Genomic DNA, 27,528 nt, shown 5'->3' on the forward strand with positions numbered 1-27,528 from the left:
ATCGATAATCGATAATCGCCTTTGACCCCCCCGGGGCCGCGGCTTGGGGCGGGGGGGGCTCCGATCCCGGCGGGATTTGGAGGGAGCAGATGGTCCGGGGAGGGGGGGGGGGCACGGACAGAACGTCAGGGCCCCCCCGGATTTGGGGGGGGCTGGACCCCCCCTGCATGGGGGGGAGGGGCGGGCGCCCGGCCCCGCTCGCCTTGGGGGGGGCGGAATTTGAGGGGGGGGCTCGGCTCCCCTCGATTGGGGGGGGGGGCGCAGATGGGGGGGGGTCCGGACAGCGCGGTCCCCCCTCCCCCCCATTAATTCACCCCCCCATTAACTCATCCCCCCATTAATTCACCCCCCCATTAACTCACCCCCCCATTAACTCACCCCCCATTAATTCACCCCCCCATTAATTCACCCCCCATTAATTCACCCCCCCATTAACTCAGCCCCTCATTAACTCACCCCCCCATTAATTCACCCCCCCATTAACTCACCCCCCCATTAATTCACCCCCCCATTAACTCAGCCCCTCATTAACTCACCCCCCCATTAATTCAGCCCCCCATTAATTCACCCCCCCATTAACTCACCCCCCATTAATTCACCCCCCCATTAACTCACCCCCCATTAACTCACCCCCCATTAACTCACCCCCCCATTAACTCAGCCCCTCATTAACTCACCCCCCCATTAATTCAGCCCCCCATTAATTTCATTCCCTCATTAATTCCCCCCATTAATTCACCCCCCTATTAATTCGTCCACTCATTAATTCCCCCCCTCATTAACTCACACCCCAATTCATTTAACCCCCCCATTAATTCGCCCCCCCTTCACCCCCCAATTTATTTAACCCCTCTCATTAATTAACCCCCCAATTAATTTAACCCCCCCTCATTAATTTAACCTCCCCCATTAGTTCAGTCCCCCTCGTTAATTCACCCCCTCATAAACGAACCCCCCATTAATTTAACCCCTTATTAATTCACCCCCGTTATTTCCTCACTCAATAATTACCCTCCCATTAATTTAACCCCCCATTAATCCCCCCTCATTAATTCCCCCCATTAATCCCCCCCTCATTAATTCCCCCCATTAATCCCCCCTCATTGATTCCCCCCATTAACCCCTCTCTCATTAATTCCCCTTATTAATCCCCCCCTCATTGATTCCCCCCATTAACCCCTCTCTCATTAATTCCCCCCATTAATCCCCCCCTCATTAATCACCCCCATTAACCCCTCTCTCATTAATTCCCCCCATTAACCCCTCTCTCATTAATTCCCCCCATTAATCCCCCCTCATTAATTCCCCCCATTAACCCTCTCTCATTAATTCCCCCCATTAATCCCCCCTCATTAATTCCCCCCATTAACCCCTCTCTCATTAATTCCCCCCATTAACCCCCCCTCATTAATCACCCCCATTAACCCCTCTCTCATTAATTCCCCTTATTAATCCCCCCTCATTGATTCCCCCCATTAACCCCTCTCTCATTGATTCCCCCATTAACCCCTCTCTCATTAATTCCCCCCATTAACCCCTCTCTCATTAATTCCCCTTATTAATCCCCCCTCATTAATTCCCCCCATTAATCCCCCCTCATTAATTCCCCCCATTAACCCCTCTCTCATTAATCACCCCCATTAATCCCCCCCTCATTAATTCCCCCCATTAACCCCTCTCTCATTAATTCCCCCCATTAACCCCTCTCTCATTAATCATCCCCATTAACCCCTCTCTCATTGATTCCCCCCCTTAACCCCTCTCTAACCCCCTCCCCATTTTCTCTCCCCAGCTTGGATCCCCCCGCTGAGGTTGGGGGGTCCCCGCGCCCCTCCCCCGCCATGGCGCGCCCCTCCCCCACCCCCGGCCCGGTTCCGCTCCCGGTTCCGCTCCCGGTTCTGGTCCCGGTTCCGCTCCCGGTTCTGGTCCCGGTTCTGGTCCCGGTGCTGCTGCTGGGGCTGCTCCCCCCGGGCCACGGTGAGGGACCGGGACGGGGGGGAGGGGACACGGGGGGGGCTTGAGGAGGGGGCGAGGGGTGGGCGGCACCCCAGGGGTGTGTAAGGGGTGTGTAAGGAGTGTGTACAGGGTGTGTAAGGAGTGTGTAAGGGGTGTGTAAGGGGTGTGTAAGGGGTGTGTACAGGGTGTGTAAGGGGTGTGTAAGGGGTGTGTAAGGAAGTGTGAGTAGTGTGAGGGGTGTAAGGGGAGTGTAAGGGGTGTGTGAGGGGTGTGTAAGGGGTGTGTGAGGGGTGTGTAAGGAAGTGTGAGTAGTGTGAGGGGTGTAAGGGGTGTGTGAGGGGTGTAAGGGGTGTGTAAGGGGTGTGTAAGGGGTGTGTAAGGGGAGTGTAAGGGGTGTGTAAGGGGTGTGTAAGGAAGTGTGAGTAGTGTGAGGGGTGTAAGGGGAGTGTAAGGGGTGTGTGAGGGGAGTGTGAGGGGTGTGTAAGGGAGTGTGAGTAGTGTGAGGGGTGTAAGGGGTGTGTGAGGGGTGTGTAAGGGGAGTGTAAGGGGTGTGTAAGGGAGTGTGAGTAGTGTAAGGGGTGTGTAAGGGGTGTGTAAGGGGTGTGTAAGGGAGTGTGAGGGGAGTGTAAGGGGAGTGTAAGGGGTGTGTAAGGGAGTGTGAGTAGTGTAAGGGGTGTGTAAGGGAGTGTGAGTAGTGTAAGGGGTGTGTAAGGGGTGTGTAAGGGGTGTGTAAGGGAGTGTGAGTAGTGTAAGGGGTGTGTAAGGGGTGTGTAAGGGGTGTGTGAGGGGTGTGTAAGGGGTGTGTAAGGGAGTGTGAGTAGTGTAAGGGGTGTGTAAGGGGTGTGTAAGGGGTGTGTAAGGGGTGTGTAAGGGAGTGTGAGTAGTGTAAGGGGTGTGTAAGGGGTGTGTAAGGGGTGTGTGAGGGGTGTGTAAGGGAGTGTGAGTAGTGTGAGGGGTGTAAGGGCTGTGTAAGGGGAGTGTAAGGAGTGTGTAAGGGGAGTGTAAGGGGTGTGTAAGGAGAGTGTAAGGGGTGTGTAAGGGGAGTGTGAGGGGTGTGTAAGGGGAGTGTAAGGGGTGTGTAAGGGCTGTGTAAGGGGAGTGTGAGGGGTGTGTAAGGGGTGTGTAAGGGGAGTGTGAGGGGTGTGTAAGGGGTGTGTAAGGGGAGTGTGAGGGGTGTGTAAGGGGTGTGTAAGGGAGTGTGAGGGGTGTGTAAGGGGTGTGTAAGGGGTGTGTGAGGGGTGTGTGAGGGGCGTGTACAGGGTTTGTAAGGGTTGTGTGAGGGGTGTGTAAGGGGAGTGTGAGGGTTGTGTAAGGGGTGTGTAAGGGGAGTGTGAGGGGTGTGTAAGGGGTGTGCAAGGGGAGTGTGAGGGGAGTGTACAGGATGTGTAAGGGGTGTGTACAGGGTGTGTAAGGGGTGTGTGAGGGGAGTGTGAGGGCTCTGTAAGGTGTGTACATCACCCCGGGGTGCCCAGGGGTGTGTAATGGGTGTGTAAGGGCTGTACAATACCTCAGGAGTGTGAATTGTGAGAGGAGTTTGTGAGAGGTGTGTAAGGGCTGTGTAAGGGCTGTGTAAGGGCTGTACAACACCCCAGGTGTGTAAGGGGTGTGTGAGGGCTGTGTAAGGGGTGTGTAATAGGTGTACGATACCCCAGCGGTGTAAAGGGCTGTGTAAGGGGAGTGTAAGGGGAGTGTAAGGGGAGTGTAAGGGGAGTGTAAGGGGTGTGAAAGGGCTGTGTAAGGGGAGTGTAAGGGGTGTGAAAGGGCTCCACAATACCCCAGGGGTACAGGGGGTGTCTAATGGGTGTACAATGCTCCAGGTGTGTAAGGGGAGTGTAAGTGGTGTGTAAGTGTTGTATAAAGGCTGTGTAATACCCCAGTAGTGTAAGGGGTGTGTATGGGCTGTGTAAATGTTGTATCAGGGCTCTACAGTACTCCAGGTGTACAAGGGGTGTATAAGGGGAGTGTAAGGGGTGTACAATACCCTAGGGGTGTAATGGGTGTGTAATGGGTGTGTAATGGGTGTATCACAACCCCAGGTGTGTAAGGGCTGTGTAAGGGCTGTGTAAGGGGTGTGTAAGGGGTGTGCAAGGATTATACAACACCTCAATGTTGCTCAGGGGCGTGCAAGGCCTGTGTGACAGCCCAGAGATGCCCAGGGGTGTGTAAGTGGTGTGTAAGGAGTGTGTAAGGGCTGCACAGGGTTAGGGTTAGGGTTAGGGTGCAAGCGGTGCAAGGGGTGTGTAATGGGTGTGTAAGGGGTGTGTAAGGGCCTGTACAACACCCCAGGTGTGTAAGGAGTGTGTAAGGGACGTGCAAGGGGTGTGTGAGGAGTGTGTAAGGGTTCTGTCTCTACAACACCCCAGGTGTGCACAGGGGGTGTGTAAGGGGTGTGTAAGGCCTGTGCAACACCCCAGGTGTGTAAGGGGTGTGCAGTGAAACTGTAAGGGGTGTGTAAGGAGTGTGTAAGGAGTATGTCCATACAACACTTCAGGGATGCCCAGGGGTGTGTAAGGGGCGTGCAATGTGTGTGTAAGTGGTGTGTAAGTGGTGTGTAAGTGGTGTGTAAGGGGTGTGTAAGGGCTGTGCAACATCCCAGCGGTGTAAGGGGTGTGCAAGGGCCGTGTCACAGCCCGGAGGTGCCTGGGGGTGCGAGGGTTGTGAATGTTTGTGCAAAGGGTGTGCAGGGATTGTGCAAGGGCTGTGTAAATAGTGTGTAAGGGGTGTGCAAGGGGTGTGTAAGGGGTGTGTAAAGAGTGTGAAAGGGCTCTACAATACCCCAGATATGTAAAGGGTGTGTAAAGCGTGTGTAAAGGGGTGTGCAGTGAGTGTGAAAGGAGAGTGTAAGAGGAGTGTAAGGAGTGTGCAGTGACTGTGTAAGGGATGTGTAAAGGACATGTAAGGGCTGTGCAAGGGGTGTGCAAGGGGTGTGCAAGGGCTGTGTAAATGGTGTGTAAGGGGTGTGTAAGGGCTGTGTAAATGGTGTGTAAGGAGTGTGTAAGGGGTGTGTAAATGGTGTGTAAGGGGTGTGCAGTGAGTGTGCAAGGCCGGCACAACGGCCCCGAGCTGGGCCTGGCTCTTGGGGTGTCCCAGAATCCGGGAATGGGAATTCGGGATTGGGGGACCCGGGGCTTTGGGGGGCCCCGGGTGTTTGGAATTTGGGGTCCCCATTGCCAGGGATTGGGAGACCCCGGATTTTGGGGTCCCGGGCATCAGGATTGGGGGTTCCTGGATTTTGGGCGACCCAAACATGCCAGGTGTCCAGGATTTGGGGGATCCCAGGTGTTTGGGATTGGGGGTCCCAGGTGTTTGGGATTTGGGGGTCCCAGGTGTTTGGGATTTGGGGGTCCCGGGTGTTTGGGATTTGGGCCTGGGGGCTGCAGGGCTGGGGGGTGCCCAGGGCCCCTGATTTGGGGTTTGGGGCCCAGGTGGTCCCTGCACCTCAAGGGCTGAGCGGGGCACAGAGGTGGGGATGAGGGACCCCATTTGGGGTTCCTGAGTTATTTGGGGTTCCCTGACCCCGTGTTGGGGTTCCAGGGCTGATCCGGGGGTGCTGCCATTCGGGCTGGCACAGTGGGGTTGGATGTTTGGGGTACCCCGGGTGTTTGGGGTTCCCTGACCCCATTTGGGGTTGCAGGGCTGATCCGGGGGGCTCTCCCGTTCGGGCTGGCACAGTGGGGTTGGATGTTTGGGGTACCCCGGGTGTTTGGGGCTCCCTGACCCCATTTGGGGTTGCAGGGCTGATCCGGGGGGCTCTCCCGTTCGGGCTGGCACAGTGGGGTTGGATGTTTGGGGTACCCCGGGTGTTTGGGGTTCCCTGACCCCATTTGGGGTTGCAGGGCTGATCCGGGGGGCTCTCCCGTTCGGGCTGGCGCGCCGGGAGCTGGCGTGTGAGGGGTACCCGCTGGAGCTGCGCTGCCCCGGCAGCGACGTCGTCCTGGTGGCCGACGCCAACTACGGCCGGACCGACGACAAAATCTGCGACGCCGACCCCGGGCAGATGGCGAACGTGCAGTGCTACCTGCCCCAGGCCCAGCCCATCATGGCCCAGAGGTGACACGGGGACACTGGGGACACTGGGGGCATTTGGGGACATTGGGGGCATTGGGGACAATGGGGGCATTGGGGAACATTGGGGGCATTGGGGACACTGGGGACACTGGGGGCATTTGGGGACATTGGGGGCATTGGGGACAATGGGGGCATTGGGGAACATTGGGGGCATTGGGGACACTGGGGACACTGGGGGCATTTGGGGACATTGGGGGTGTTGGGGACAATGTGGGGACATGGGGACATCATGGACCCAGGGCAGATGGCGAACGTTCAGTGTCACCTGCCCCAGGCCCAGCCCATCATGGCCCAGAGGTGACACGGGGACACTGGGGACACTGGGGGCATTTGGGGACACTGGGGACACTGGGGACACTGGGGATACTGGGGACACTGGGGCATTGGGGACATTGGGGGTGTTGGGAACATTGGGGGCGTTGGGGACAATGTGGGGACATGGGGACATCAGGGACCCCAGGCAGATGGTGAATGTGCAGTGTCACCTGCCTCTGGCCCAGCCCATCATGGCCCAGAGGTGACACGGGGGGACTGGGGACACTGGGGGCATTGGGAACATTGGGGACATTGGGGGGACATTGGGGATGGTGGGGACACTGAAGGGCATTGGGGGCATTAGGGACATTGGGGACACTGGGGACACTGGGAACAGTGGGGATGGACACTGGGGACATTGGGGACATTGAGGGCATTTGGGGCATTAGGGACACTGGGGACATTGGGGACACTGGGGACAATGTGGGGACATGGGGACATCAGGGACCCCAGGCAGATGGTGAACATGCAGTGTCACCTGCCTCTGGCCCAGCCCATCATGGCCCAGAGGTGACACGGGGGGACTGGGGACACTGAGGATGGTGGGGACATTGGGAGCAGTGAGGACACTGGGGACATTGGAGACACAGGAGATACTGGGGGCATTTGGGGACATTCGGGGTATTTGGGACATTGGGGACATTGGGGGCATTGGGAACATTGGGGACAATGGGGGGACATGGGGACATCAGGGACCCAGGGCAGATGGCAAATGTGCAGTGTCACCTGCCCCAGGCCCAGCCCATCATGGCCCAGAGGTGACACGGGGGCATTGGGGACACTGGGGACACTGGGGGCATTGGGAGTACTGGGGACATTGGGGACATTGGGGGACATTGGGAAGGTGTAGGAGGTTGGGGACATGGGGACAGGCAGGTGACAGGAACCAGCAATGGGCCTGGGGACATGGGGACAGAGGGACAGGTAGGGGACATGGGGACAGGGGTGTGCAGGGGGATGGGGACATTGTGGGGACATGGGGACACTGTGGGGCACTGGGGCCCTGGCCCTGGCCTTGCACAGGATGGCACAGAGGGGACATGGGGGTGACACCATGACACAGGGGGACACAGGGACGTGCAGGGGACATGGGGACGTGTGGAAGGCTGGGGACACCTTGGGGACAGCCTGGGGACATGGGGACAGGCACACAGGAGGGTGGGACATGGGGGAGCAGGGACGTGCTGGGGACACGTGGGGACATGGCCCCGTGGTGATGTGGAGGGGACCTGGGGACAGGCAGGACGTGGGGACACCTGGGGACAGTTGGAGCGTGGAGGTGGCACGGGGGGGGACGGGGACACTGAGGGACAGGTGGGGTGGGTGGCCCTGGGTGCAGCTTGGGGACAGCGCAGGGGTGGCACAGCTTGAGGATGTCCCTGTGTCCCCAAGGCGTCCCCCCCACCACAGGGACATCGGCGGTGGCACCTGAGTCCTTTGTCCCCAAGTGCCGGGGCCACACCTGTGCCCTGCCCCGTGTCCCCACTGTCCCCGTGTCCCCATGTCCCCACTGTCCCTGTGTCTCTCACATCCCCTGTGTCCTTGGTCCCATGTCCCATGTCCTGTGTGTCCCCACTGTCCTGCTGTCTGTCCCCTGTCCCCATGTCCTCTGTGTCCCCATGTCCCCGCTGTCCCCATGTCCCCTCGTTGTCCCCATGTCCCCAGCCCCATGTCCTCTGTGTCCCCATGTCCCCTCAGGTCCCCTGTCCCCCTGTGTCCCTGCTGACCCCATGTGTCCCTCATTGTTTCTGTGTCCCTTTGTGTCCTGTGTCCCCCATGTCTCTTCATGTCCTGTGTCCCTGTGTCCCTGATGTCCCCCCATGCTGTCCCCCTGTGTCCCCATGTCCCTCTGTGTCCCTGATGTGTCCCCCTGTGTCTGTGACATGTCCCTATGTCCCTGATGTGTCCCTGTGTTCCTGCTATCCCGTGTCCCTCCATGTCCCCACCATGTCCCCCCCATGTCCCTGCCCTGTCCCTGCTGTGACGTCACCATGTCCCTGCTGTGTCCCCATGTCCCCCTGTCCCTGCCCTGTCCCTGATGTGTCCCCCTGTTCCTGCCGTGTCCCCCTGTGTCCCCATGTCCTTGTGTCCCTGATGTGTCCCCCCGTGTCCCTGCCCTGTCCCTGCCGTGTCCCTGCCGTGTCCCTGCCGTGTCCCCCTGTGTACCCATGTCCTTGTGTCCCTGATATGTCCCTGTGTCCCCGTGTCCCCATGTCCCTGCCCTGTCCCTGCTGTGTCCCTGATATGTCCCCATGTACCCATGTCCCCTGTCCCTGCCATGTCCCTGCCATGTCCCCCATGTCCCCGTGTCCCCATGTCCCCATGTCCCTGATGTGTCCCCATGTCCCCATGTCCCTGATGTGTCCCCATGTCCCTGCCGTGTCCCTGCCGTGTCCCTGCCGTGTCCCTGCCGTGTCCCTGCCCTGTCCCTGCCCTGTCCCTGACGTGTCCTCGTGTCCCTTCCGTGTCCCTGACGTGTCCCCCTGTGTCCCCAGGTGCAATAACCGCACTCAGTGCGTGGTGGTCGCCGGCTCCGACGCCTTCCCCGACCCCTGCCCGGGCACCTACAAATACCTGGAGGTGCAGTACGACTGCGTGCCCTACAGTGAGTGCTGCCCCACAGCCCTGCCCCATAGATCCTGCCCCACAGATCCCATCCTGCCCCACAGATCCCATCCTGCCCCATAGCCCGGCCCCACAGCACCCCAGAGCCACCCCTGTTCCAGCCCTACAAACACCTGGAGGTGCAGTGCGACTGCGTGCCCTACAGTGAGTGCTGCCCCACATCCTGCCCCATAGATCCCGTCCTGCCCCACAGCTCTGCCCCATAGCCCTGCCCCACAGCTCTGCGCTGTCCTGCCCCACAGCACCCCCAGTCCTGGCACCTACAAGTACCTGGAGGTGCTGTCCATCCCCCACAGGGATTGCTGCCCCATAACCCCGCCCCACAGCTCTGCCCCATAACCCCGCCCCACAGCTCTGCCCCACAGCTCTGCCCCACAGCGCCCCCCAGCCCCACAGCACCCAGAGCTGCACCTGGGGAGTTCTGCCCCACAGCACCCAAGGGACCCCACAGAGACCCCACAGTGGCCCTGTGTCCACCCCACAGCACCTATGGGGACCCCACAGTACCTCCATGTCCCACCCCACAGCACCCAAGGGACCCCACAGGGACCCTGCAGCCCCCCAGGACCCCCAGCCCGGGGGCACCCAGGCACCTTTGGGGGGTGGGGTGGGACTGGGAGGGTCTCAGGGAGCCCCCAGGTGTGGGGGGAGGGGGGTTGTGCCCCCCTGGGGTCCCCCCGTGTCGCGTTTGTCCCCCCAGGCCGGGCTGTGACCCCCCCGTGTCCATCCCGGCGTGGGCGCCATCACCCCCAACCCCAGGGGGGCTCTGTGTGACCAGGGGGTCCCGGGGGGGTTGGGGTGACCCCGTCTCTCCCCAGGCGCCGTCGCGGGACCCCCAAAACCCCCCCGGCCCCTCCCCCAGTTTTGCTTTGCAGCCGCCGCCGGAGCCGCCCGAGGGAACGGCCGGAGAGGGCCGGACACGGCACCGGCCCTGGGACACGGCACGGGCACAGGGACACGGCACGGACACGGCAGGGACACGGCACAAACACACCAAAAACATGGCAAAAAACATGCAAAAAACACGGCAAAACCATGGCAGGAACATGGCAAAAACACACCAAAAACATGGCCAAAACCACACTAAAAACACAGCAAAAATAGGACAGGAACGTGGCAGGGACACGGCAGGAACACACCAAAACCATGGCAAAAACCACGCAAAAAACACGGCAAAAGCATGGCAAAAACATGCAAAAAACACGGCAAAAACATGGCCAAAACCACACTAAAAACACAGCAAAAATAGGACAGGAACGTGGCAGGGACACGGCAGGAACACACCAAAAACATGGCAGGAACATGGCAAAAACCACGCAAAAACATGGCAAAAACCACGCAAAAAACACAGCAAAAACATGGCAGGAACGTGGCAAAACCACACCAAAAACATGGCAAAAAACACGCAAAAAAACATGGCGGAGACATGGCAAAAACATGGCCAAAACCATGCAAAAAACACGGCAAAAACACAGCAGGAACAGGGCAAAAACACGGCCAAAACCACACAAAAAACATGGCGGGGACACAGCAAAAACACACCAGAAACATGCAAAAACCACATGAAAACCATGGCAAAAACATGGTAGGAACATGGCAGGAAAAGGGCAGGAACACGTGAAAAACACAGCAAAAACATGGCAGGGACACGGCAGGGACAGGGCGGGGACAAGGCAAAAACATGGCCCAAAACATGGCAAAACCATGGCAAAGAAACACAGCAAAACCACACCAAAAACATGGCCAAAAGCATGACAGGAACAGGGCAGGAACATGGCAAAACCACGCCAAAAACATGGCCAAAACCATGCAAAAATCATGGCAAAAACAGGGCAGGAAAGGGGCAGGAACATGCGAAAAACAGAGCAAAACTACACCAAAAACATGGCCAAAACCATACAAAAGCACGACAGGAACAGGGCAGGAACATGGCAAAAACACGCCAAAAACATGGCCAAAACCATGCAAAAATCATGGCAAAAACAGGGCAGGAAAGGGGCAGGATCATGTGAAAACCACAGCAAAACCACATAAAAAACACTCAAAAACCACGTCAGGAACACGTGAAAAACACACCAAAATCACTCAAAACCCACATGAAAGCCATGGCAAAGCCACGGCAAAAACATGGCAGGAATACATGAAAACCATGGCAAAAACATGGTAAAACCACGCAAAACCCACGGCAAAGCGACACCAAAACCACGCAAAACCATGCAAAAAACACACCAAAACCACAGAAGAAACACAGCACAACCACACCTGGGGCCAGCCCTGGGAATGCGGGAGCCCAGCCCTCACCTGGGCAGGTAAACACAGCTGGACAGGTAAATACACCTGAGATGGTTAAACACAGCTGGACAGGTGAACACAGCTGGATAAATAAACACAGCTGGGCAGGTAAACACAGCTGGACAGGTAAACACACCTGAGATGGTTAAACACAGCTGGACAGGTGAACACAGCTGGATAAATAAACACAGCTGGACAGGTAAATACACCTGAGATGGTTAAACACAGCTGGACAGGTAAACACAGCTGGATAAATAAACACAGCTGGACAGGTGAACACAGCTGGACAGGTAAATACACCTGGACATGCTAAGGACACGATGAACACCTGAGTGTGTGATGTGTGTGCTAAATGCACACCTGGTGTGGGTTGAACACACCTGGGCACGCTCAGGGCACGCCCAGCTCACACCTGCACATGCCAAGGACACACCTGGCGCGGGCCGAGGGTCCCTGAACACACTGAGGGAGTGCCAAGGACACGATCGACTCCTGGACACAGCTGGGCACGCTCAGCACACACTGAGCACACCTGTGCATGCTAAGGACACGCTAAGTGCACACCTTGCACGCTCAATGCACACCTGGTGCACGATAAACACACACCTGGTGTGAGAGCAAAGAGTGGCGGGCACAGCTGGGCACACCTGGGCACACCTGGGCACAGCTGGGACACATTAACACACGCTAATTACTCATTAAATACACGCTAATTACACACTGGGCACCCATTGATCACACTCAGGGCACACTCAGAGCTCACACTCAGTGCGCACACGCACACTCACACTCACACTCACACTCTCACACTCACACTCAGGGCACTCTCACACGCACACTCACACTCACGGCACTCTCACACTCACTCACACACACTCACACTCTCACACTCAGGGCACTCTTACACTCACACTCACACTCTCACTCTCACACTCAGGGCACTCTTACACTCACACTCACACTCAAGGCACTCACACTCTCACACTCAGGGCACACTCACACTCACACTCACACTCACACTCACACTCACACTCACGGCACACTCACACTCACACTCGCACTCGCACTCTCACACTCAGGGCACACTCACACTCACACTCTCACACTCAGGGCACACTCACACACTCACACTCACACTCACACTCACACTCTCACACTCAGGCCACTCTCACACTCACACTCACACTCTCACACTCAGGGCACTCTCACACTCACACTCACTCTCACACTCACACTCACACTCACACTCTCACACTCAGGGCACTCTCACACTCACACTCACTCTCACACTCACACTCACACTCTCACACTCAGGGTACACTCACACTCACACACACTCTCACACTCACACTCACACACTCACACTCAGGGCACTCACACTCACACTCACACACTCACACTCACACTCCCACTCTCACACTCAGGGCACTCTCACACTCACACTCACACTCACACTCTCACACTCAGGGCACTCTCACACTCAGGGCACTCTCACACTCACACTCACACTCACACTCACACACTCACACTCTCACACTCAGGGCACACTCACACTCTCAACTCACACTCACACACTCACACTCACACTCTCACTCTCACACTCAGGGCACTCTCACACTCACACTCACACTCACACTCACACACTCACACTCTCACACTCAGGGCACTCTCACACTCACACTCACACTCACACTCACACTCTCACACTCACACTCAGGGCACTCTCACACTCACACTCACACTCACTCTCACACTCAGGGCACTCTCACACTCACACTCACACTCACACTCACACTCTCACACTCAGGGCACTCTCACACTCACACTCACACTCACACTCACACTCACTCTCACACTCTCACTCCCAGGGCACACTCACACTCACACTCACACTCACACTCTCACACTCAGGGCACACTCACACTCACACTCACACTCACACTCAGGGCACTCTCACATCACACTCACACTCACACTCACACTCACACTCACACTCACACTCACACTCAGGGCACTCTCACACTCACACTCACTCTCACACTCAGGGCACACTCACACTCACACTCACACTCAGGGCACTCTCACACTCACACTCACACTCACACTCACACTCACACTCACACTCACCCTCACCCTCACGCGCGGTCCCTGCCGGTGCCGGTGCCGGTGCCGGTGCCGTGGGGGGGTGGGGGCGGTTCGGGGGTGGGGGAGGGGCGGGGCCGCGTCTTTCCTTTGCAGGTGACGCCGGGGGCGGGGCCGAGGGGCCGAGGTTGCCCCGCCCCCCCCGCCGGAGCCCCTCCCCCCGCCGCCCCTCCCCCATCGCCGTCTCTCTCTCCAGGGTGGGGGGGGAGGGGCGGGGGGGCTCAGGAGAGCGGGGGAGGGGAGCCCTGCACCCCGTCCGTCTGTCCGTCTGTCCGTCTGTCCGTCTGTCCGTCTGCCTCTGTGTCTGTCCCCGTGTCCATCTGTCCCCGTGTCTGTCCCCGTGTCTGTCCATGTGTCTGGCTGTCTCCGTGTCCGTCTGTCCATCCATCACCTCTGTCCATCTTCCCCACCCAAGCCGTCCCCATCCCCCCTGTCCGTGTCTGTCTGTCCCTCCGTGGCTCCCTCTGTCCATCCACCTCCCACATCGACTCTTCCCCGTTTCTGTCCGTCTGTCCCTCTGTCCGTCATTCCCATCTGTTCATCCATCCACCCCCATCCCCCTGTCCCTCTGTCCATCCTCCTGCCCAGCCTGATGTCCATCTGTCCATCCACCCCTCCGACCGTCAGTCCCTCCTGCCGTGTGTCCATCTTTTCTGTCTCCGCCCTCTGTCCGTGTGTCCATCTGTCCATGTGTCCATCTTTCTATGTCCCCCTTGTCCCCCTGCCCATCCCCATGTCCATGTGTCCATCCCCGTGTCTGTTTGTCCATCCCATGTCCCTCTGTCCATCCCTGTGTCTGGCCCAATGTCCATCTGCCTGAGTGTCCATCCCGTGTCCATCCCATGTCCATCTGGTGTCCGTGTGTCCATCTGTCCATATGTCCGTCCCATGTCCATGTGTCCGTCCCGTGTCCGTGTGTCCATCCGTCCGTCTGTCCATCTGTCCGTGTCCATGTGGCCGTCTGTCCATGTGTCCATCCCGTGTCTGTGTGTCCATCTGTCCGTCTGTCCATCTGTCTGTGTGTCTGTGTCCATGTGTCCGTGTGTCCATGTGTCCATGTGTCCATCCCGTGTCCGTGTGTCTGTGTGTCCATCCCGTGTCCGTGTGTCTGTGCGTCCATGTGTCTGTGTGTCCATCTGTCCGTGTGTCCATCTGTCTGTGTGTCCATCCTTGTTCGTGTATCCATCTGTCCGTGTGTCCATCCCGTGTCCATGTGTCCATGTGTCTATGTGTCCATCTGTCCGTCTGTCCATGTGTCTGTCTGTCCATCTGTCCGCCCCGTGTCCATCTGTCCGTGTGTCCATCTGTCCGTGTGTCCATGTGTCCGTGTGTCCGTCTGTCCGTGTGTCCGTGTGTCCCTGTGTCCATCCCATGTCTGTGTCCGTCTGTCCATGTGTCGGTGTGTCCGTGTGTCCATCTGTCCATGTGTCCGTGTGTCCGTGTGTCCGTGTGTCCATCCCGTGTCCGTGTGTCCGTGTGTCGTGTGTCCATCCCGTGTCCGTGTGTCCGTGTGTCCCTGTGTCCATCCCGTGTCTGTGTCTGTCTGTCTGTCTGTCCGTGTGTCCGTGTGTCCATCTGTCCATGTGTCCATTTTGTGTCCGTGTGTCTGTGTGTCCGTGTGTCCATCCCGTGTCCGTGTGTCCATGTGTCCGTGTGTCCGTGTGTCCATCCCGTGTCCGTCTGTCCGTCTGTCCGTCTGTCCGTGTGTCCATCCCGTGTCCGTGTGTCCGTCTGTGCGTGTGTCCATCCCGTGTCCGTGTGTCCGTGTGTCCGTGTGTCCATCCCGTGTCCGTCTGTCCGTCTGTCCGTCTGTCCGTGTGTCCATCCCGTGTCCGTGTGTCCGTCCCGGTCTCCCCGCGGGTGCCGCCGCCCCTCCCCCCGCAGGGTCTGGGGCTCCCGGGGGTTTCGGGGTCCCCCCGGGCTGGGGGGGCCGGAGCCGTTTAATCTCTTTTCTCTTTGTCTCCTCTCTCGCCCCTCCCCCTCCCCTCCCTCCCCTCCCCCGCCCGTGTGACCCCGCCCCTCCCCCCCTGCCCTCCCCCTCCCCCCCCGCACCCCCTCCCGCCCCCCCGCCCCTCCCCCCGCTCTCTCCCGCCTTTTCTTCCGGTGCTAAAAATAGAAGTGGAACAAAAAGGTAACACGGACCCCCCGCTCCGGCCCCCCGACCCCTCCCGACCCCCCCAGAGACCCCTGAAACTTCCCGCACCCCCCAACCCATCCCAGCCCCCCCACCCCCCCCGCGTTCCTGCACCCCAAAATCCGCCCCCAAATCCCTCCCCCCCGTTCGCACCCCAAAATCCTCCAGAGTGACCCCAAATCCTGACCCCTCCCCCGCCGACCCCGCACCCCAAATCCTGACTCCCCAAATCCCCTCCCTCACCCCAAATCCTGACCCCCCCCCCCAAATCCCTCTGCCCCCTCCCCCCACCCCCTCTGGGCCCCCCCAAAATTCCTCCAGCCCCCCCTCCCCCATCCCCTGATCCCGAACCCCCAAATCCTCCCCTCCCCCACCCCCCCTTTCCCCTCCCTCCCTTTCCCCTCCCCCTCTTTCCCCTTCCTTGTTCCCCCCTCCCCCCCCCAGGTCCCCAACACCACGGGAGGGGGGGGGTCAGTGCCACCCCCCCTAATTAACTCTCATTTAATTGGGGGGGCCCCCAGACCCCCCCGTGTCCCCTCGGGGGTCCCCGGGACCCCCCAATGTTCCCTGAGCCCCCCCAGGACCCCCCGGGGCTCCCCTTGAGGGACCCTGGGGACCCCCAAACCTGCGGGGACCCCCCCGAGGTGTCCCCACCCCCCCACGGGGACCCCCAGAGTTTGGGGGGGCCCCTCCCCCCTCAGGTCACCCCCCAAGTGGGGGGGCAGGGGCAGCCCTGGGACCCCCCAGTCCCCCTGGCTCCCAAACCAAAGAGCCCCCCCAAAATAACCCCCAAAATAACCCCAAAATTAACCCCAAAAAATAACCCCAAAAATAAACCCTAAAAGTAAACCCCCAAAATAACCCCAAAAAATAAACCCCAAAATAACCCCAGGGGGCAGCTCGGGGGGGGCAGGGCAGTGCTGGGGTCAGTAAAGGTCACTCAGGGTCAGCTGGGGTCAGTTTGGGGTCAGTTTGAGTCAAGGGGGTCAGTTGGGGTCAGTTTGGATCAGTTTGGGGGAGTTTGGATCAGTTTGGGTCAGTTGGGGTCAGTTTGGGGGAGTTTGGATCAGTTTTGGTCAGTTTGGGGGAGTTTGGATCAGTTTTGGTCAGTTTGGGGTCAGTTGGGGTCAGTTTGGGTCAGTTGGGGTCAGTTTGGGGGAGTTTGGGTCAGTTTGGGGGAGTTTGGGTCAGTTGGGGTCAGTTTGGGTCAGTTGGGGTCAGTTTGGGGTCAGTTTGGGTCAGTTTGGGGGAGTTTGGGTCAGTTGGGGTCAGTTTGGGTCAGTTGGGGTCAGTTGGGGTCAGTTGGGGTCAGTTTGGGGGAGTTTGGGTCAGTTTGGATCAGTTTGGGTCAGTTTGGGTCAGTTTGGGTCAGTTCAGGTCACTCATGGGTCCGTTGGGGTCAGTTTGAGTCAGTTTGGGGGAGTTTGGGTCAGTTGGGGTCACTCAGGGTCACTCAGGGTCAGATCGAGGTCACTGGAGGGGTCAGGTCAGGGTCACTCAGGGTCAAATTTGGGTCACTCAGGGGTCACTCAGAGGTCAACTCAGGGTCACTCAGAGGTCAGTTCAGGGTCAGTTTGGGGTCAGGGTGCAGCCATGGGGACCATTCGGGGCTCAGTCGGGGTCACTGAGGGTCAGATTGGGGTCACTCAGGGGTCACTCAGGGTCAGTTCGGGGTCAGCCAAGGTCACTCAGGGTCAGTTCGGGGTCACTCCGGGGTCACTCAGGGGTCACAGCCAGGGCGCCGCCCCCGTGTCCGTCTGTCCGTCCGTGCAGGAAGGAGGGGGAGGGCGGGGCGGTGACCGGGGTGGGCGTGGCCGGGGAGGGGCGGGGCTTGCGGGCAGGCGTGGGCGGGGCCGGGGGCGGGGCCGCGGCTTCTTCCCACAGGTGCCGGAGCGGGGGGCGGGGCCTAACGTGTCTCTCTCCTCCTCCTCCTCCCGCAGGGCCCGGCCCAGCCCCCCCGGACCGCGGGGCCCCCCCGAGCCTGTGAGTCTCCCCTCCCCCACCCTCCCGGGGACCCCCCAAAACCCCAAAAACCCCCGGGGCAGGCGGGGGCTGCGGCACGGCCGGGCCGGCACACCTGGACACACCTGGATCCATGAGCACACCTGGACACACCTGGATCCGTGTGCACACCTGGATGGGCTCACCTGGATCCATGGGCACACCTGGATCCGTGTGCACACCTGGACACACCTGGATCCGTGTGCACACCTGGATGGGCTCACCTGGATCCATGGGCACACCTGGATCCGTGTGCACACCTGGGCACACCTGGATCCATGGGCACACCTGGATGGGCACACCTGGATGGGCACACCTGGATCCATGTGCACATCTGGATGGGCACACCTGGATCCATGGGCTCACCTAGACACATCTGAATCCCTGTGCACACCTGGATGGGCACACCTGGATCCGTGGGCACACCTGGATCCATGGGCTCACCTGGACACACCTGAATCCCTGTGCACACCTGGATGGGCACACCTGAATCCCTGTGCACACCTGGATGGGCACACCTGGATCCGTGTGCACACCTGGATGGGCTCACCTGGATCCCTGTGCACACCTGGGATGTGCACACCTGGATCCTTGTGCATATCCGGGCTGTGCACACCTGAGCACACCTGTGAACAGCTGGGCCTTGTGCACACCTGGATCCATGGGCACACCTGGGTATGTGCACACCTGGGGCCTGTGTGCTCCCAGTCCTCGTGCACACCTGAGCTGTGCACACCTGGGCACACCTGAACTGTACACACCTGAGCACACCTGAGCTGTGCACACCTGGGCACACCTGAACTGTACACACCTGAACTGTACACACCTGAGCTGTGCACACCTGAGCACACCTGAGCTGTGCACACCTGAACTGTGCACACCTGAGCTGTGCACACCCGGGCACACCTGAGCTGTGCACACCTGAGCTGGGCACACCCGGGCACACCTGAACTGTAACACCTGAGCACACCTGAGCTGTGCACACCTGGGCACACCTGAACTGTGCACACCTGAGCTGTGCACACCTGGGCACACCTGAGCTGTGCACACCTGGGCACACCTGAGCTGTGCACACCTGAACTGTGCACACCTGAGCTGTGCACACCTGGGCACACCTGAGCTGTGCACACCTGGGCACACCTGAACTGTACACACCTGGGCACACCTGAGCTGTGCACACCTGGGGCTGTGCACACCTGGGGCTGTGCGCTCACATGCACACCTGGATCCAGCTGCACGTCCAGGTGTGCCCCCTGCACACGCAGCCCCCGCACCCCCCTGCACACGCGTGTGCGACAGGGCACAGGTGGGGCAGCGCACGCACCTGGGCAGGTGTGACAGGGACACACACCTGAGCAGGTGTAACAATGACACACGTGGACAGGTGTAACAATGACACACACCTGGGCAGGTGTGACAGGGACACACACCTGTGTGAGCACAAACACTCTGGAAGGTGTGGCAGGGACACACGTGGACAGGTGTGGCAGGGACACACACCTGTGAGCACACACAGGTAACGGCCACAGGTGTGAATACAGAATGATGCAGGTGTGGCAGCTCTCGCACACCTGAGCAGCCACACCTGAGCGTGCAAATGTGCTGCTGCCTGAACACACCTGTGCTCACACCTGAGTGCACACCTGTGCTCACACCTGTGCTCACACCTGAGTGCACACCTGCAATGCAAACCCCCCATGCAAACGCACGGCCAGGTGAACACGTGCCCCCATGCACGTGCAAATGGGCTCGCACAGGTGTGTGTGACTGCACAGGTGTGTGCACCCCTAGAATGGAGGGGGGTGTGTGCACACCTGTTCACGTGTGCACACGTGAACACACCTGTGCTCATCTAAGCACACTTGTGCTCACACCTGTGCACTCACACCTGTGTGCTCACACCTGTGCACACCTGTGCGCTCACACCTGTGCATTTCTGTGCTCCACTTTGCACACCTGTGCTCACACCTGTGCTCACACCTGCGCACTCACACCTGTGCACTCACACCTGTGCACACCTGTGTGCTCACACCTGTGCATATCTGTGCTCAGCTTTGCACACCTGTGCTCACACCTGTGTCACACCTGTGTCACACCTGTGCTCACACCTGTGTCACGCCTGTGTCACGCCTGTGTCACACCTGTGCTCACACCTGTGTCACACCTGTGTCACACCTGTGCTCACACCTGTGTCACACCTGTGCTCACACCTGTGTCACGCCTGTGTCACGCCTGTGCTCACACCTGTGCTCACACCTGTGTCACACCTGTGCTCACACCTGTGTCACGCCTGTGTCACGCCTGTGCTCACACCTGTGCTCACACCTGTGTCACACCTGTGCTCACACCTGTGTCACACCTGTGCTCACACCTGTGCTCACACCTGTGTCACACCTGTGTCACACCTGTGTCACACCTGTGCCACCCCGCACACGCGTGTCTGTCCCGGCCCCTCCCCCTCGTGCCGCGCCCCGGGCGGGGGGCGGGGCCAGGCTGAGGGGGCGTGGCCAGGCTGAGGGGGCGGGACCCCAGCCCGGGGTCCCTTTTGTGGGTGTGGCACTGGGGGAGGGGCGGGGGGACCGCGGTGTCCCCCGGGGGTCCCGGCCTGGCCCCGCCCCCAGGGGGGCCCCATCCCCCCCATCCCCCCCCGGCGCAGAGACCCTGTGGGGGCGGGGCGGGGGCGGGGTTGGGGTTTGGGTTTTGGGGGGGGTCTCTGCTCTGGGGGTGCCCCCGTGCCCCCCCCGTGTCCCCCGTGTCCCCCCTTCTCTCCCGCAGCTCTAACCCCCCCGTTTCTCTCCCCCAGCCTCTCTGCAGCCGCCGCCGGACACCGGGACCACGCGCGACCCCCCCAAACCCCCCCCAGCACCCCAAAACCGGGGGGGTCCCCCCAAACCCCCCCCCCCCCCGCACCGGGGGGACTCCCCCGAGCCCCCCCTCCTCCCCCCGTGTCTCCGTCGCGCTCGATCGTCCCTGGCTGTGGGCCCGGGGGGGGGAGGGGAAGAGCCCCCCCCATTTAGGGCCCCCCCGATTTGAGCCCCCCCCGTTTTAGGGCTCCCCCCGTCAAGGAGAGCTGCCCCCCCACCTCAGGGTGAGCCCCCCCCCCCCCATAAAAGGGGGTCCCGGCTTGGCGGGGGGGGCTCGGCCCCCCCTTTCCGCCACTGCCGGGGCGCAGTCCGGGTGTCCCCCCCCCCCAATCCCCCCCATTCTGTCCCCTCCCCTCTGTCCCCTCCCCGGATAAGGGACCCCTCCCCTCCCCTCCCCCCCTCCCCCGTGTCCCGCTCCCTCCCCCGGGTCCCCAAAATCCCCCCGGGGTTGGGGTCCCCCCCAGCCCCCCCGTGGGACCCCCCAGTCGCTGATGGAACGCTTCTCTTTTCTCTCCTCTTCTCGCTGTCCCCCCGTGTCCCCTCCCCGTGTCCCCATCCCCCTCTGTCCCCTCACTGCCACCCCCCCCATTGCCACCCCCTCCCTGTCCCTCTGTCCCCATCGCCCCCCGTGTCCCCATGTCTGTCCCCTCCCGTGTCCCTCTGGGTCCCCTCGTGTCCCCACTGTCCTCCCTCTGTCTGTCCCCTGTCCCCACGCCTGTCACCGTGTCCGTCTGTCCCCACGTCCATCCCTGTCCCCTGTGTCCATCCCGCTGTCCCTGTCCATCCCCGTGTCCCCATGTCTGTCCCCTCTTCTTCCATCCGTCTGTCCTGCTGTCCCCGTGTCCCCGTCTGTCCCCGTGACCACCATCCACCCGTGTCCCCCGTCTGTCCGTGTCTGTCACTCTGTCCCTGTGTCTGTCCCCCCGTCCATCCATCTCCGTGTCCCCATGTCTGTCCCCATCCCCGTCCTCCTGTCCCCCCTCCCTCCCCGTGTCTGTCCCCAAACCCATTCCCCCGTCCCTCCTCCATCCCTGTGTCCGTGTGTCTGTCCCCAAACCCATTCCCCCCTCCCTCCTCCATCCCTGTGTCCGTGTGTCTGTCCCCAAACCCATTCCCCCGTCCCTCCTCCATCCCTGTGTCCGTGTGTCTGTCCCCAAACCCATTCCCCCGTCCCTCCTCCATCCCTGTGTCCGTGTGTCTGTCCCCAAACCCATTCCCCCGTCCCTCCTCCATCCCTGTGTCCGTGTGTCTGTCCCCGTGTCCATCCATCCCCTGTCCCCCCTCCTCCCGTGTCCCCCATCCCTCTCCCTGTCTGTCCCCACCCTCCCCATGTCCTTCTGTCTGTCCCCTCACTCTCCCTGTGTCCCTCTGTCCCTCCCCATGTCCCCTTCTGTCCTTCCCCATGTCCCTCCCCATGTCCCTCTGTCTGTCCCACCCTCCCCCTGTCCCTCCCCGTGTCCCTTTGTTTGTCCCTCCCCGTGTCCCCCTGTCTGTCCCTCTGTCCCTCCCCGTGTCCCCCCGTGTCCCTCTGTCTGTCCCCCCCGTCTCTTTGTCTGTCCCTCCCCGTGTCCCCCTGTCCTTCCCCGTATCCCCCTGTCTGTCCCTCTGTCCCTCCCCGTGTCCCCCTGTCCCTCCCCGTGTCCCCCTGTCTGTCCCTCCCTCCCTCCCCGTGTCCCCCCGTGTCCCCCTGTCCCTCCCCGTGTCCCCCTGTCCCTCCCCGTGTCCCCCTGTCTGTCCCTCCCCGTGTCCCTCCGTCCCTCCCCGTGTCCCCCTGTCTGTCCCTCCCTCCCTCCCCGTGTCCCCCCGTGTCCCCCTGTCCCTCCCCGTGTCCCCCTGTCTGTCCCTCCCCGTGTCCCCCTGTCCCTCCCCGTGTCCCCCTGTCTGTCCCTCCCCGTGACCCCCTGTCCCTCCCCGTGTCCCCCTGTCTGTCCCTCCCCGTGTCCCTCCGTCCCTCCCCGTGTCCCCCTGTCTGTCCCTCCCCGTGTCCCTCCGTCCCTCCCCGTGTCCCCCTGTCTGTCCCTCCCCCGTGTCCCTCCGTCCCTCCCCGTGTCCCCCTGTCTGTCCCTCCCCGTGTCCCTCCGTCCCTCCCCGTGTCCCCCCGCAGTTTCGTCTGCCCGGGGGTTCCGCAGCGCGTGGGGCCGGCGCTGTCCACGCACGAGTCCCCGCACCAGGCGGGCGGGTGGTGCCGGGACCCGCTGCAGTCGGGGGACCGGCTCTACGTGCTGCCGTGGGTTCCGTACCGCACGGACACGCTCACCGAGTACGCGTCCTGGGCCGACCTGGTGGGCGCCCGGCCCGCGGCCACGCACCGGCTCCCGCACCGCGCCGACGGCACCGGCTTCGTGGTGTACGACGGCGCCGTGTTCTACAACAAGGAGCGCACCCGCAGCATCGTCAAGTACGACCTGCGCACCCGCATCAAGAGCGGCGAGACCGTGGTGGGCGCCGCCAACTATCACGACACGTCGCCCTATCGCTGGGGCGGCAAGACCGACATCGACCTGGCGGTGGACGAGGAGGGGCTCTGGGTCATCTACGCCACCGAGGGCAACGGCGGGCGGCTGGTGGTGAGCCAGCTGAACCCCTACACGCTGCGCCTGGAGGGCACCTGGGAGACCGGCTACGCCAAGCGGGCGGCCTCGGACGCCTTCATGGCCTGCGGGGTGCTCTACGTGGTGCGCAGCGTTTACCTGGACGACGACACGGAGCACCTGGGCAACGCTCTGGTCTACGCCTTCGACACGCGGCGCGGGCGCGGCTCGGCGCTGGCGCTGCCCTTCCCCAACCCGTACCAGTTCGTGGCCTCGGTGGGCTACAACCCCCGCGACAACCAACTGTACGTGTGGAACAACCACTTCCTGCTGCGCTACGGCCTCGACTTCGCGCCCCTCGACGGCGACGGTCAGCGGGGCTTGGGGTGGGGAGGGTTTGGGGTGCGGCCGGGGGGCTCGGGGAGAGGTGGGGAGATGCCTTGGGGGGAGCGCCTGGGGCCGGGGGCAGCCCTGGGGGTCCTGGTTTATGCTGGGGGGAGCCCTGAGGGTCCTGGTTTATTCTGTGGGGAGCCCCGAGGGTCCCGGTTTATTCTGTGGGGAGCCCCGGATTATTCTGTGGGGAGCCTCGGGAGTCCCGGTTTATGCTGGGGGGAGCCCCGGGGGTCTCGGTTTATTTTGGGAGGAGCCCCGGGGGTCCCGGTTTATTCTGTGGGGAGCCCCGGTTTATTCTGTGGGGAGCCCCGGGGGTCCCGGTTTATTTTGGGAGGAGCCCTGGGGGTCCCGGTTTGCTATGGAGGGGCCCTGGGGGTCCCGGTTTATTCCCCACGGGTCCCAGTTTATTTTGGGGGGAGCCTCGGGGGTCCCGGTTTATTCTGGGAGAGCCTCGGGGGTCCCGGTTTATTCTGTGAGGAGCCCTGGGGGTCCCGGTTTATTCTGGGGGGAGCCCTGGGGGTCCCGGTTTATTTTGGGGGAGTAGGCCTGGGGGTCTTGGTTAAATTTGGTGGTGAAGCCCCAAATATCTGCAGAGAGCCCTGGGGACCCGGGTTTATTTTAGAGGAGCCCTGGGGGTCCCAGTTTGTTTTGGGGGGAGCCCTGGGGGTCCTGGTTTACTTTAGGGGAACCCTGGGGGTCCTGGTTTATTTTGGGGGTGCAGCCCCAAATATCTGAGGAGAGCTCTGGGGGTCCTGGTTTGATCTGGGGGGAGCCCTGGGGGTCCCGGTTTGTTTTGGGGGGAGCCCTGGGGGTCCCGGTTTGCTGTGAGGGAGCCTTGGGGGTCCTGGTTTGGTCTGGGGGTTCAGTCTCTGGTACTTAGGGGGATCCCCAGATTTTTAGGGGGAGCTCTGGGGGTCCCTGTTTACTTTGGGGGTGCAGCCCCAGGTACCTGAGGGGAGCCCCAGGTGCTTGGGGAGGGCCCTGGGGGTCCCAGATTATTTTGGGGGTACAACCTGGGGTACTTCGGGGAGCCCCAGCGAGTTGTGGGGGGCCAATTCACCTCGGGAGTGCCCACAGGGAGCCCCAAATGTGTGGGAGCAGCCCTGGGGGTCCCGGTTTAATTTGGGGGTGCAGCCCCAGACCCCAGAAGGACCCCCAGGTGTTTTGGGGGAGCTCTGGTTTATTCTGGGGGGCCCTCCCGGTGTTGTGGGGCTCCAGTTTAGTTTTTGGGGTGTCACCCCCACCCAGCTGGGGGCAGCCCAGGGTTCACTTTGGGGGTGCCCCAGTTCACTTTGGGGTGTCCAGGTAAACTTTGGGGGGGCCAGGTGAGCTTTGGGGGTTCCAGGTGAATTTTGGGGCGCAGCCCCGGGCACCGCGGGGGAGCCCTGTGGGCTGGGTTTGGGGTTTGGGGGTTTGGGGTTTTGGGGTTTTTGGGTGTCCCTGAAGTGCGGGGGGAGGAGGCCTGGGGTTTCACTCTGGGGGTGCCCCGGTTCATTTTGGGGGGACACCGCAGCCCTGGGGGGGTCTGGGGTCGCTTTGGGGGGACCCCCAGTGCTCGGGGGCACCTCCAGGTTGATTTTGGGGGGGTCCCGCTGTGCCCCAGTCCCTGGGGGGGGTCCGGGCTCACTTTGGGGGGGCCATCAGCCTCTCCCCCCCCCAATGGGCTGGAGGGGCCCCCTTGGGGGGCTCGGGGGTTCCCCCAGGCCCTGAACCCCCCCCCCTTTTTCTCCCCCCCCCCCCAGGTCCGGTGACCACAGAACCGCCCAGCGCGGCCCCCCCGCACCCCACGGCCCCCCCCAGCTCCGCCGCCCCCCCGTTCCCCACCCCCACGGCCCGCCGGGGCCCCCCCCTCACCCCCCGGCCCGGGCCCCCCCCGGGCCCCCCCCCGGGCCCCGCCCACAGCGCCGCCACCCCGGGGGGGTCCCGGGCCCCCCCAACAGCGGCCCCGGGGCTGCCCCCCCCCCTCCCGCCTCCCGCCGCCCGCCGGGGGGGCCCGGGGGGGGCTCGGGGGCGGCGCCCGGGGCGGGGGCGGGGCCGGGGGGGCCCGGGGGGGGGCCCGGGGGGGGGCCCGGGGGGCGGCTGTGCGAGGCGCGGGAGGTGCGCAGGGTGCAATGGCCCGCGGCACAACAGGGAGCGCTGGTGGAGAGACCCTGCCCCAAAGGGACCCGAGGTGAACTGGGGGCACTGGGGGCACTGGGGGGAATGGGGGGATTGGGGGGATTGGGGGGATTGGGGAGAATGGGGGGAATGGGGGACTGGGGGGAATGGGGGGATTGGGGGGAATGGGGGGATTGGGGGATTGGGGGGAATGGGGGGATTGGGGGGAATGGGGGAATTGGGGGGATTGGGGGGATTGGGGGCACTGGGGGGATTGGGGGCACTGGGGGGAATGGGGGCACTGGGGGGACTGGGGGGAATGGGGGAATTGGGGGGATTGGGGGGATTGGGGCACTGGGGGGATTGGGGGGAATGGGGGGATTGGGGGGATTGGGGGGAATGGGGGGAATGGGGGGATTGGGGGCACTGGGGGGATTGGGGGGGGATTGGGGGGAATGGGGGGGATTGGGGGGGATTGGGGGGACTGGGGGGATTGGGGGGAATGGGGGGGGATTGGGGGGACTGGGGGCACTGGGGGGATTGGGGGGAATGGGGGGATTGGGGGGGATTGGGGGCACTCAGGGGATTGGGGGGAATGGGGGGAATGGGGGATTGGGGGGGATTGGGGGCACTCAGGGGACTGGGGGGAATGGGGGGAATGGGGGGACTGGGGACACTGGGGGGATTGGGGGGAATGGGGGGATTGGGGGGATTGGGGGGAATGGGGGGGGATTGGGGGGATTGGGGGGATTGGGGGGAATGGGAGAGACTTGGGGGGATTGGGGGAATGGGGGGACTGGGTGGACTGGGAGGGAATTGGGGGCACTGGAGGGAACTGGATGGGGTCTGGGGGCTTCTGGAGGGTCCGTTGAGTGCTGGGAGGTCCTGCAGGCTACGGGGGAACTGGGGGCTATGGGGGATTTTGGGGATTTTGGGGGGGTTCTGGGGCTCTTGGGGGTGGGGAGGGGGCACTGGGAGAGCCAGGGGAGATGTGGGGTCCCCCTGAGCCCCCCTGAGCCCCCCTGTGCCCCCCAGGCATCGCCTCCTTCCAGTGCCTGCTGGGGCTGGGGGTGTGGAACCCCCGCGGGCCCGACCTGAGCAACTGCACCAGCCCCTGGGTGAACCAGGTGGCCCAGAAGGTACCGGGGGACCCCAAAACGGGACCCGCCCAAAGGGGACACCCTTAAATAGAAATCTCCTAAAACTGGGACCCCCCCAGAAATGGGGACAGCCCTAAACAGGAAACCCCCAAAATGGGACCCGCCCAAAGGGGGCACCCCCAAACAGAAATCCCCCAAAAGCTGGAACCCCCTAAAGGGGGACAGCCCTAAACAGGAATCCCCCAAACTGGGATCCAGCCAAAGGGGGCACCCCCAAACAGGAATCCCCCAAAAACGGGACCCCCCAGAAATCGGGGTACCCTCTAACGATGCCCCCCCAAGCAGGGACCCCCTAAAATACACTCCCAAAACGGGACCCCCCCCCCCATGAGGAACCCCCCCCCTAAATGAAGATACCCCAAAACAGGGACCTCCCCAAATGGGGACCCTCCCAAACAGGGACCCCCCAAAGTGGGGACACCCTGAGAATGGGGACTCCCTGAGCTGGGGACCCACCTTGGGACCCTCCCTGTCCCAGTGACCCCCCCCCACCCCGGGACCACCCTGGGGACCCCCCCCAGTCCCCTGGGACCCCCAAACCCCTCCCTGGAGGCTCCTGGGGTGTCCCTCCCTCGGCAGGGGCTGCTCCCACTCTGGGGGTCCCCGACCCTCCCCAGCCCCTGGGGGATGTGGGGGTGCCCCCCCAACCCCCTGCAGGTCCCCCAGACCCCCTGTAACCCCAAAACCCTCCTAAGAGACCCCTCAGAGCATCCCCACCCCACAGGCCTGGCTGATCCTCACTCAGGGGTCCCCCAGGACCCCTGTGGGATTTAGGGGAGCCCCCCAGACCCCCTGTAACCCCCCAAAACCCCCCTAAGAGACCCCTCAGAGCATCCCCACCCCACAGGTGTGGGGGTTGATCCTCGTTCAGGGGGTCCCCCAAACCCCCTCTCAGACCTCCTCTAACCCCCCTCCAAATCTCCCAAACATCCTGGGGGATATCGGGGACC

At 62.0% G+C, this 27,528-nt stretch overlaps 1 protein-coding gene across 1 annotated transcript in view; it reads left to right on the forward strand.

Moving 5' to 3' along the window:
• Positions 1 to 1,841: 1,841 nt before the first annotated feature.
• The window catches only part of LOC136569922 (adhesion G protein-coupled receptor L1-like), a 54,421-nt gene continuing 28,734 nt past the window's right edge, over positions 1,842 to 27,528 (forward strand). The window contains exons 1-7 of the mRNA XM_066570276.1: positions 1,842 to 1,977; positions 5,793 to 6,006; positions 8,835 to 8,948; positions 22,502 to 23,298; positions 25,064 to 25,152; positions 25,224 to 25,491; positions 26,454 to 26,557. Coding sequence (XP_066426373.1) covers positions 1,842 to 1,977; positions 5,793 to 6,006; positions 8,835 to 8,948; positions 22,502 to 23,298; positions 25,064 to 25,152; positions 25,224 to 25,491; positions 26,454 to 26,557 — 1,722 coding nt within the window. The remainder of the gene's footprint in view (positions 1,978 to 5,792; positions 6,007 to 8,834; positions 8,949 to 22,501; positions 23,299 to 25,063; positions 25,153 to 25,223; positions 25,492 to 26,453; positions 26,558 to 27,528) is intronic.

The sequence above is a fragment of the Molothrus aeneus genome, unplaced genomic scaffold, assembly GCF_037042795.1.
Source record: "Molothrus aeneus isolate 106 unplaced genomic scaffold, BPBGC_Maene_1.0 scaffold_30, whole genome shotgun sequence".
NCBI classification, from domain to species: Eukaryota; Metazoa; Chordata; class Aves; order Passeriformes; family Icteridae; genus Molothrus; species Molothrus aeneus.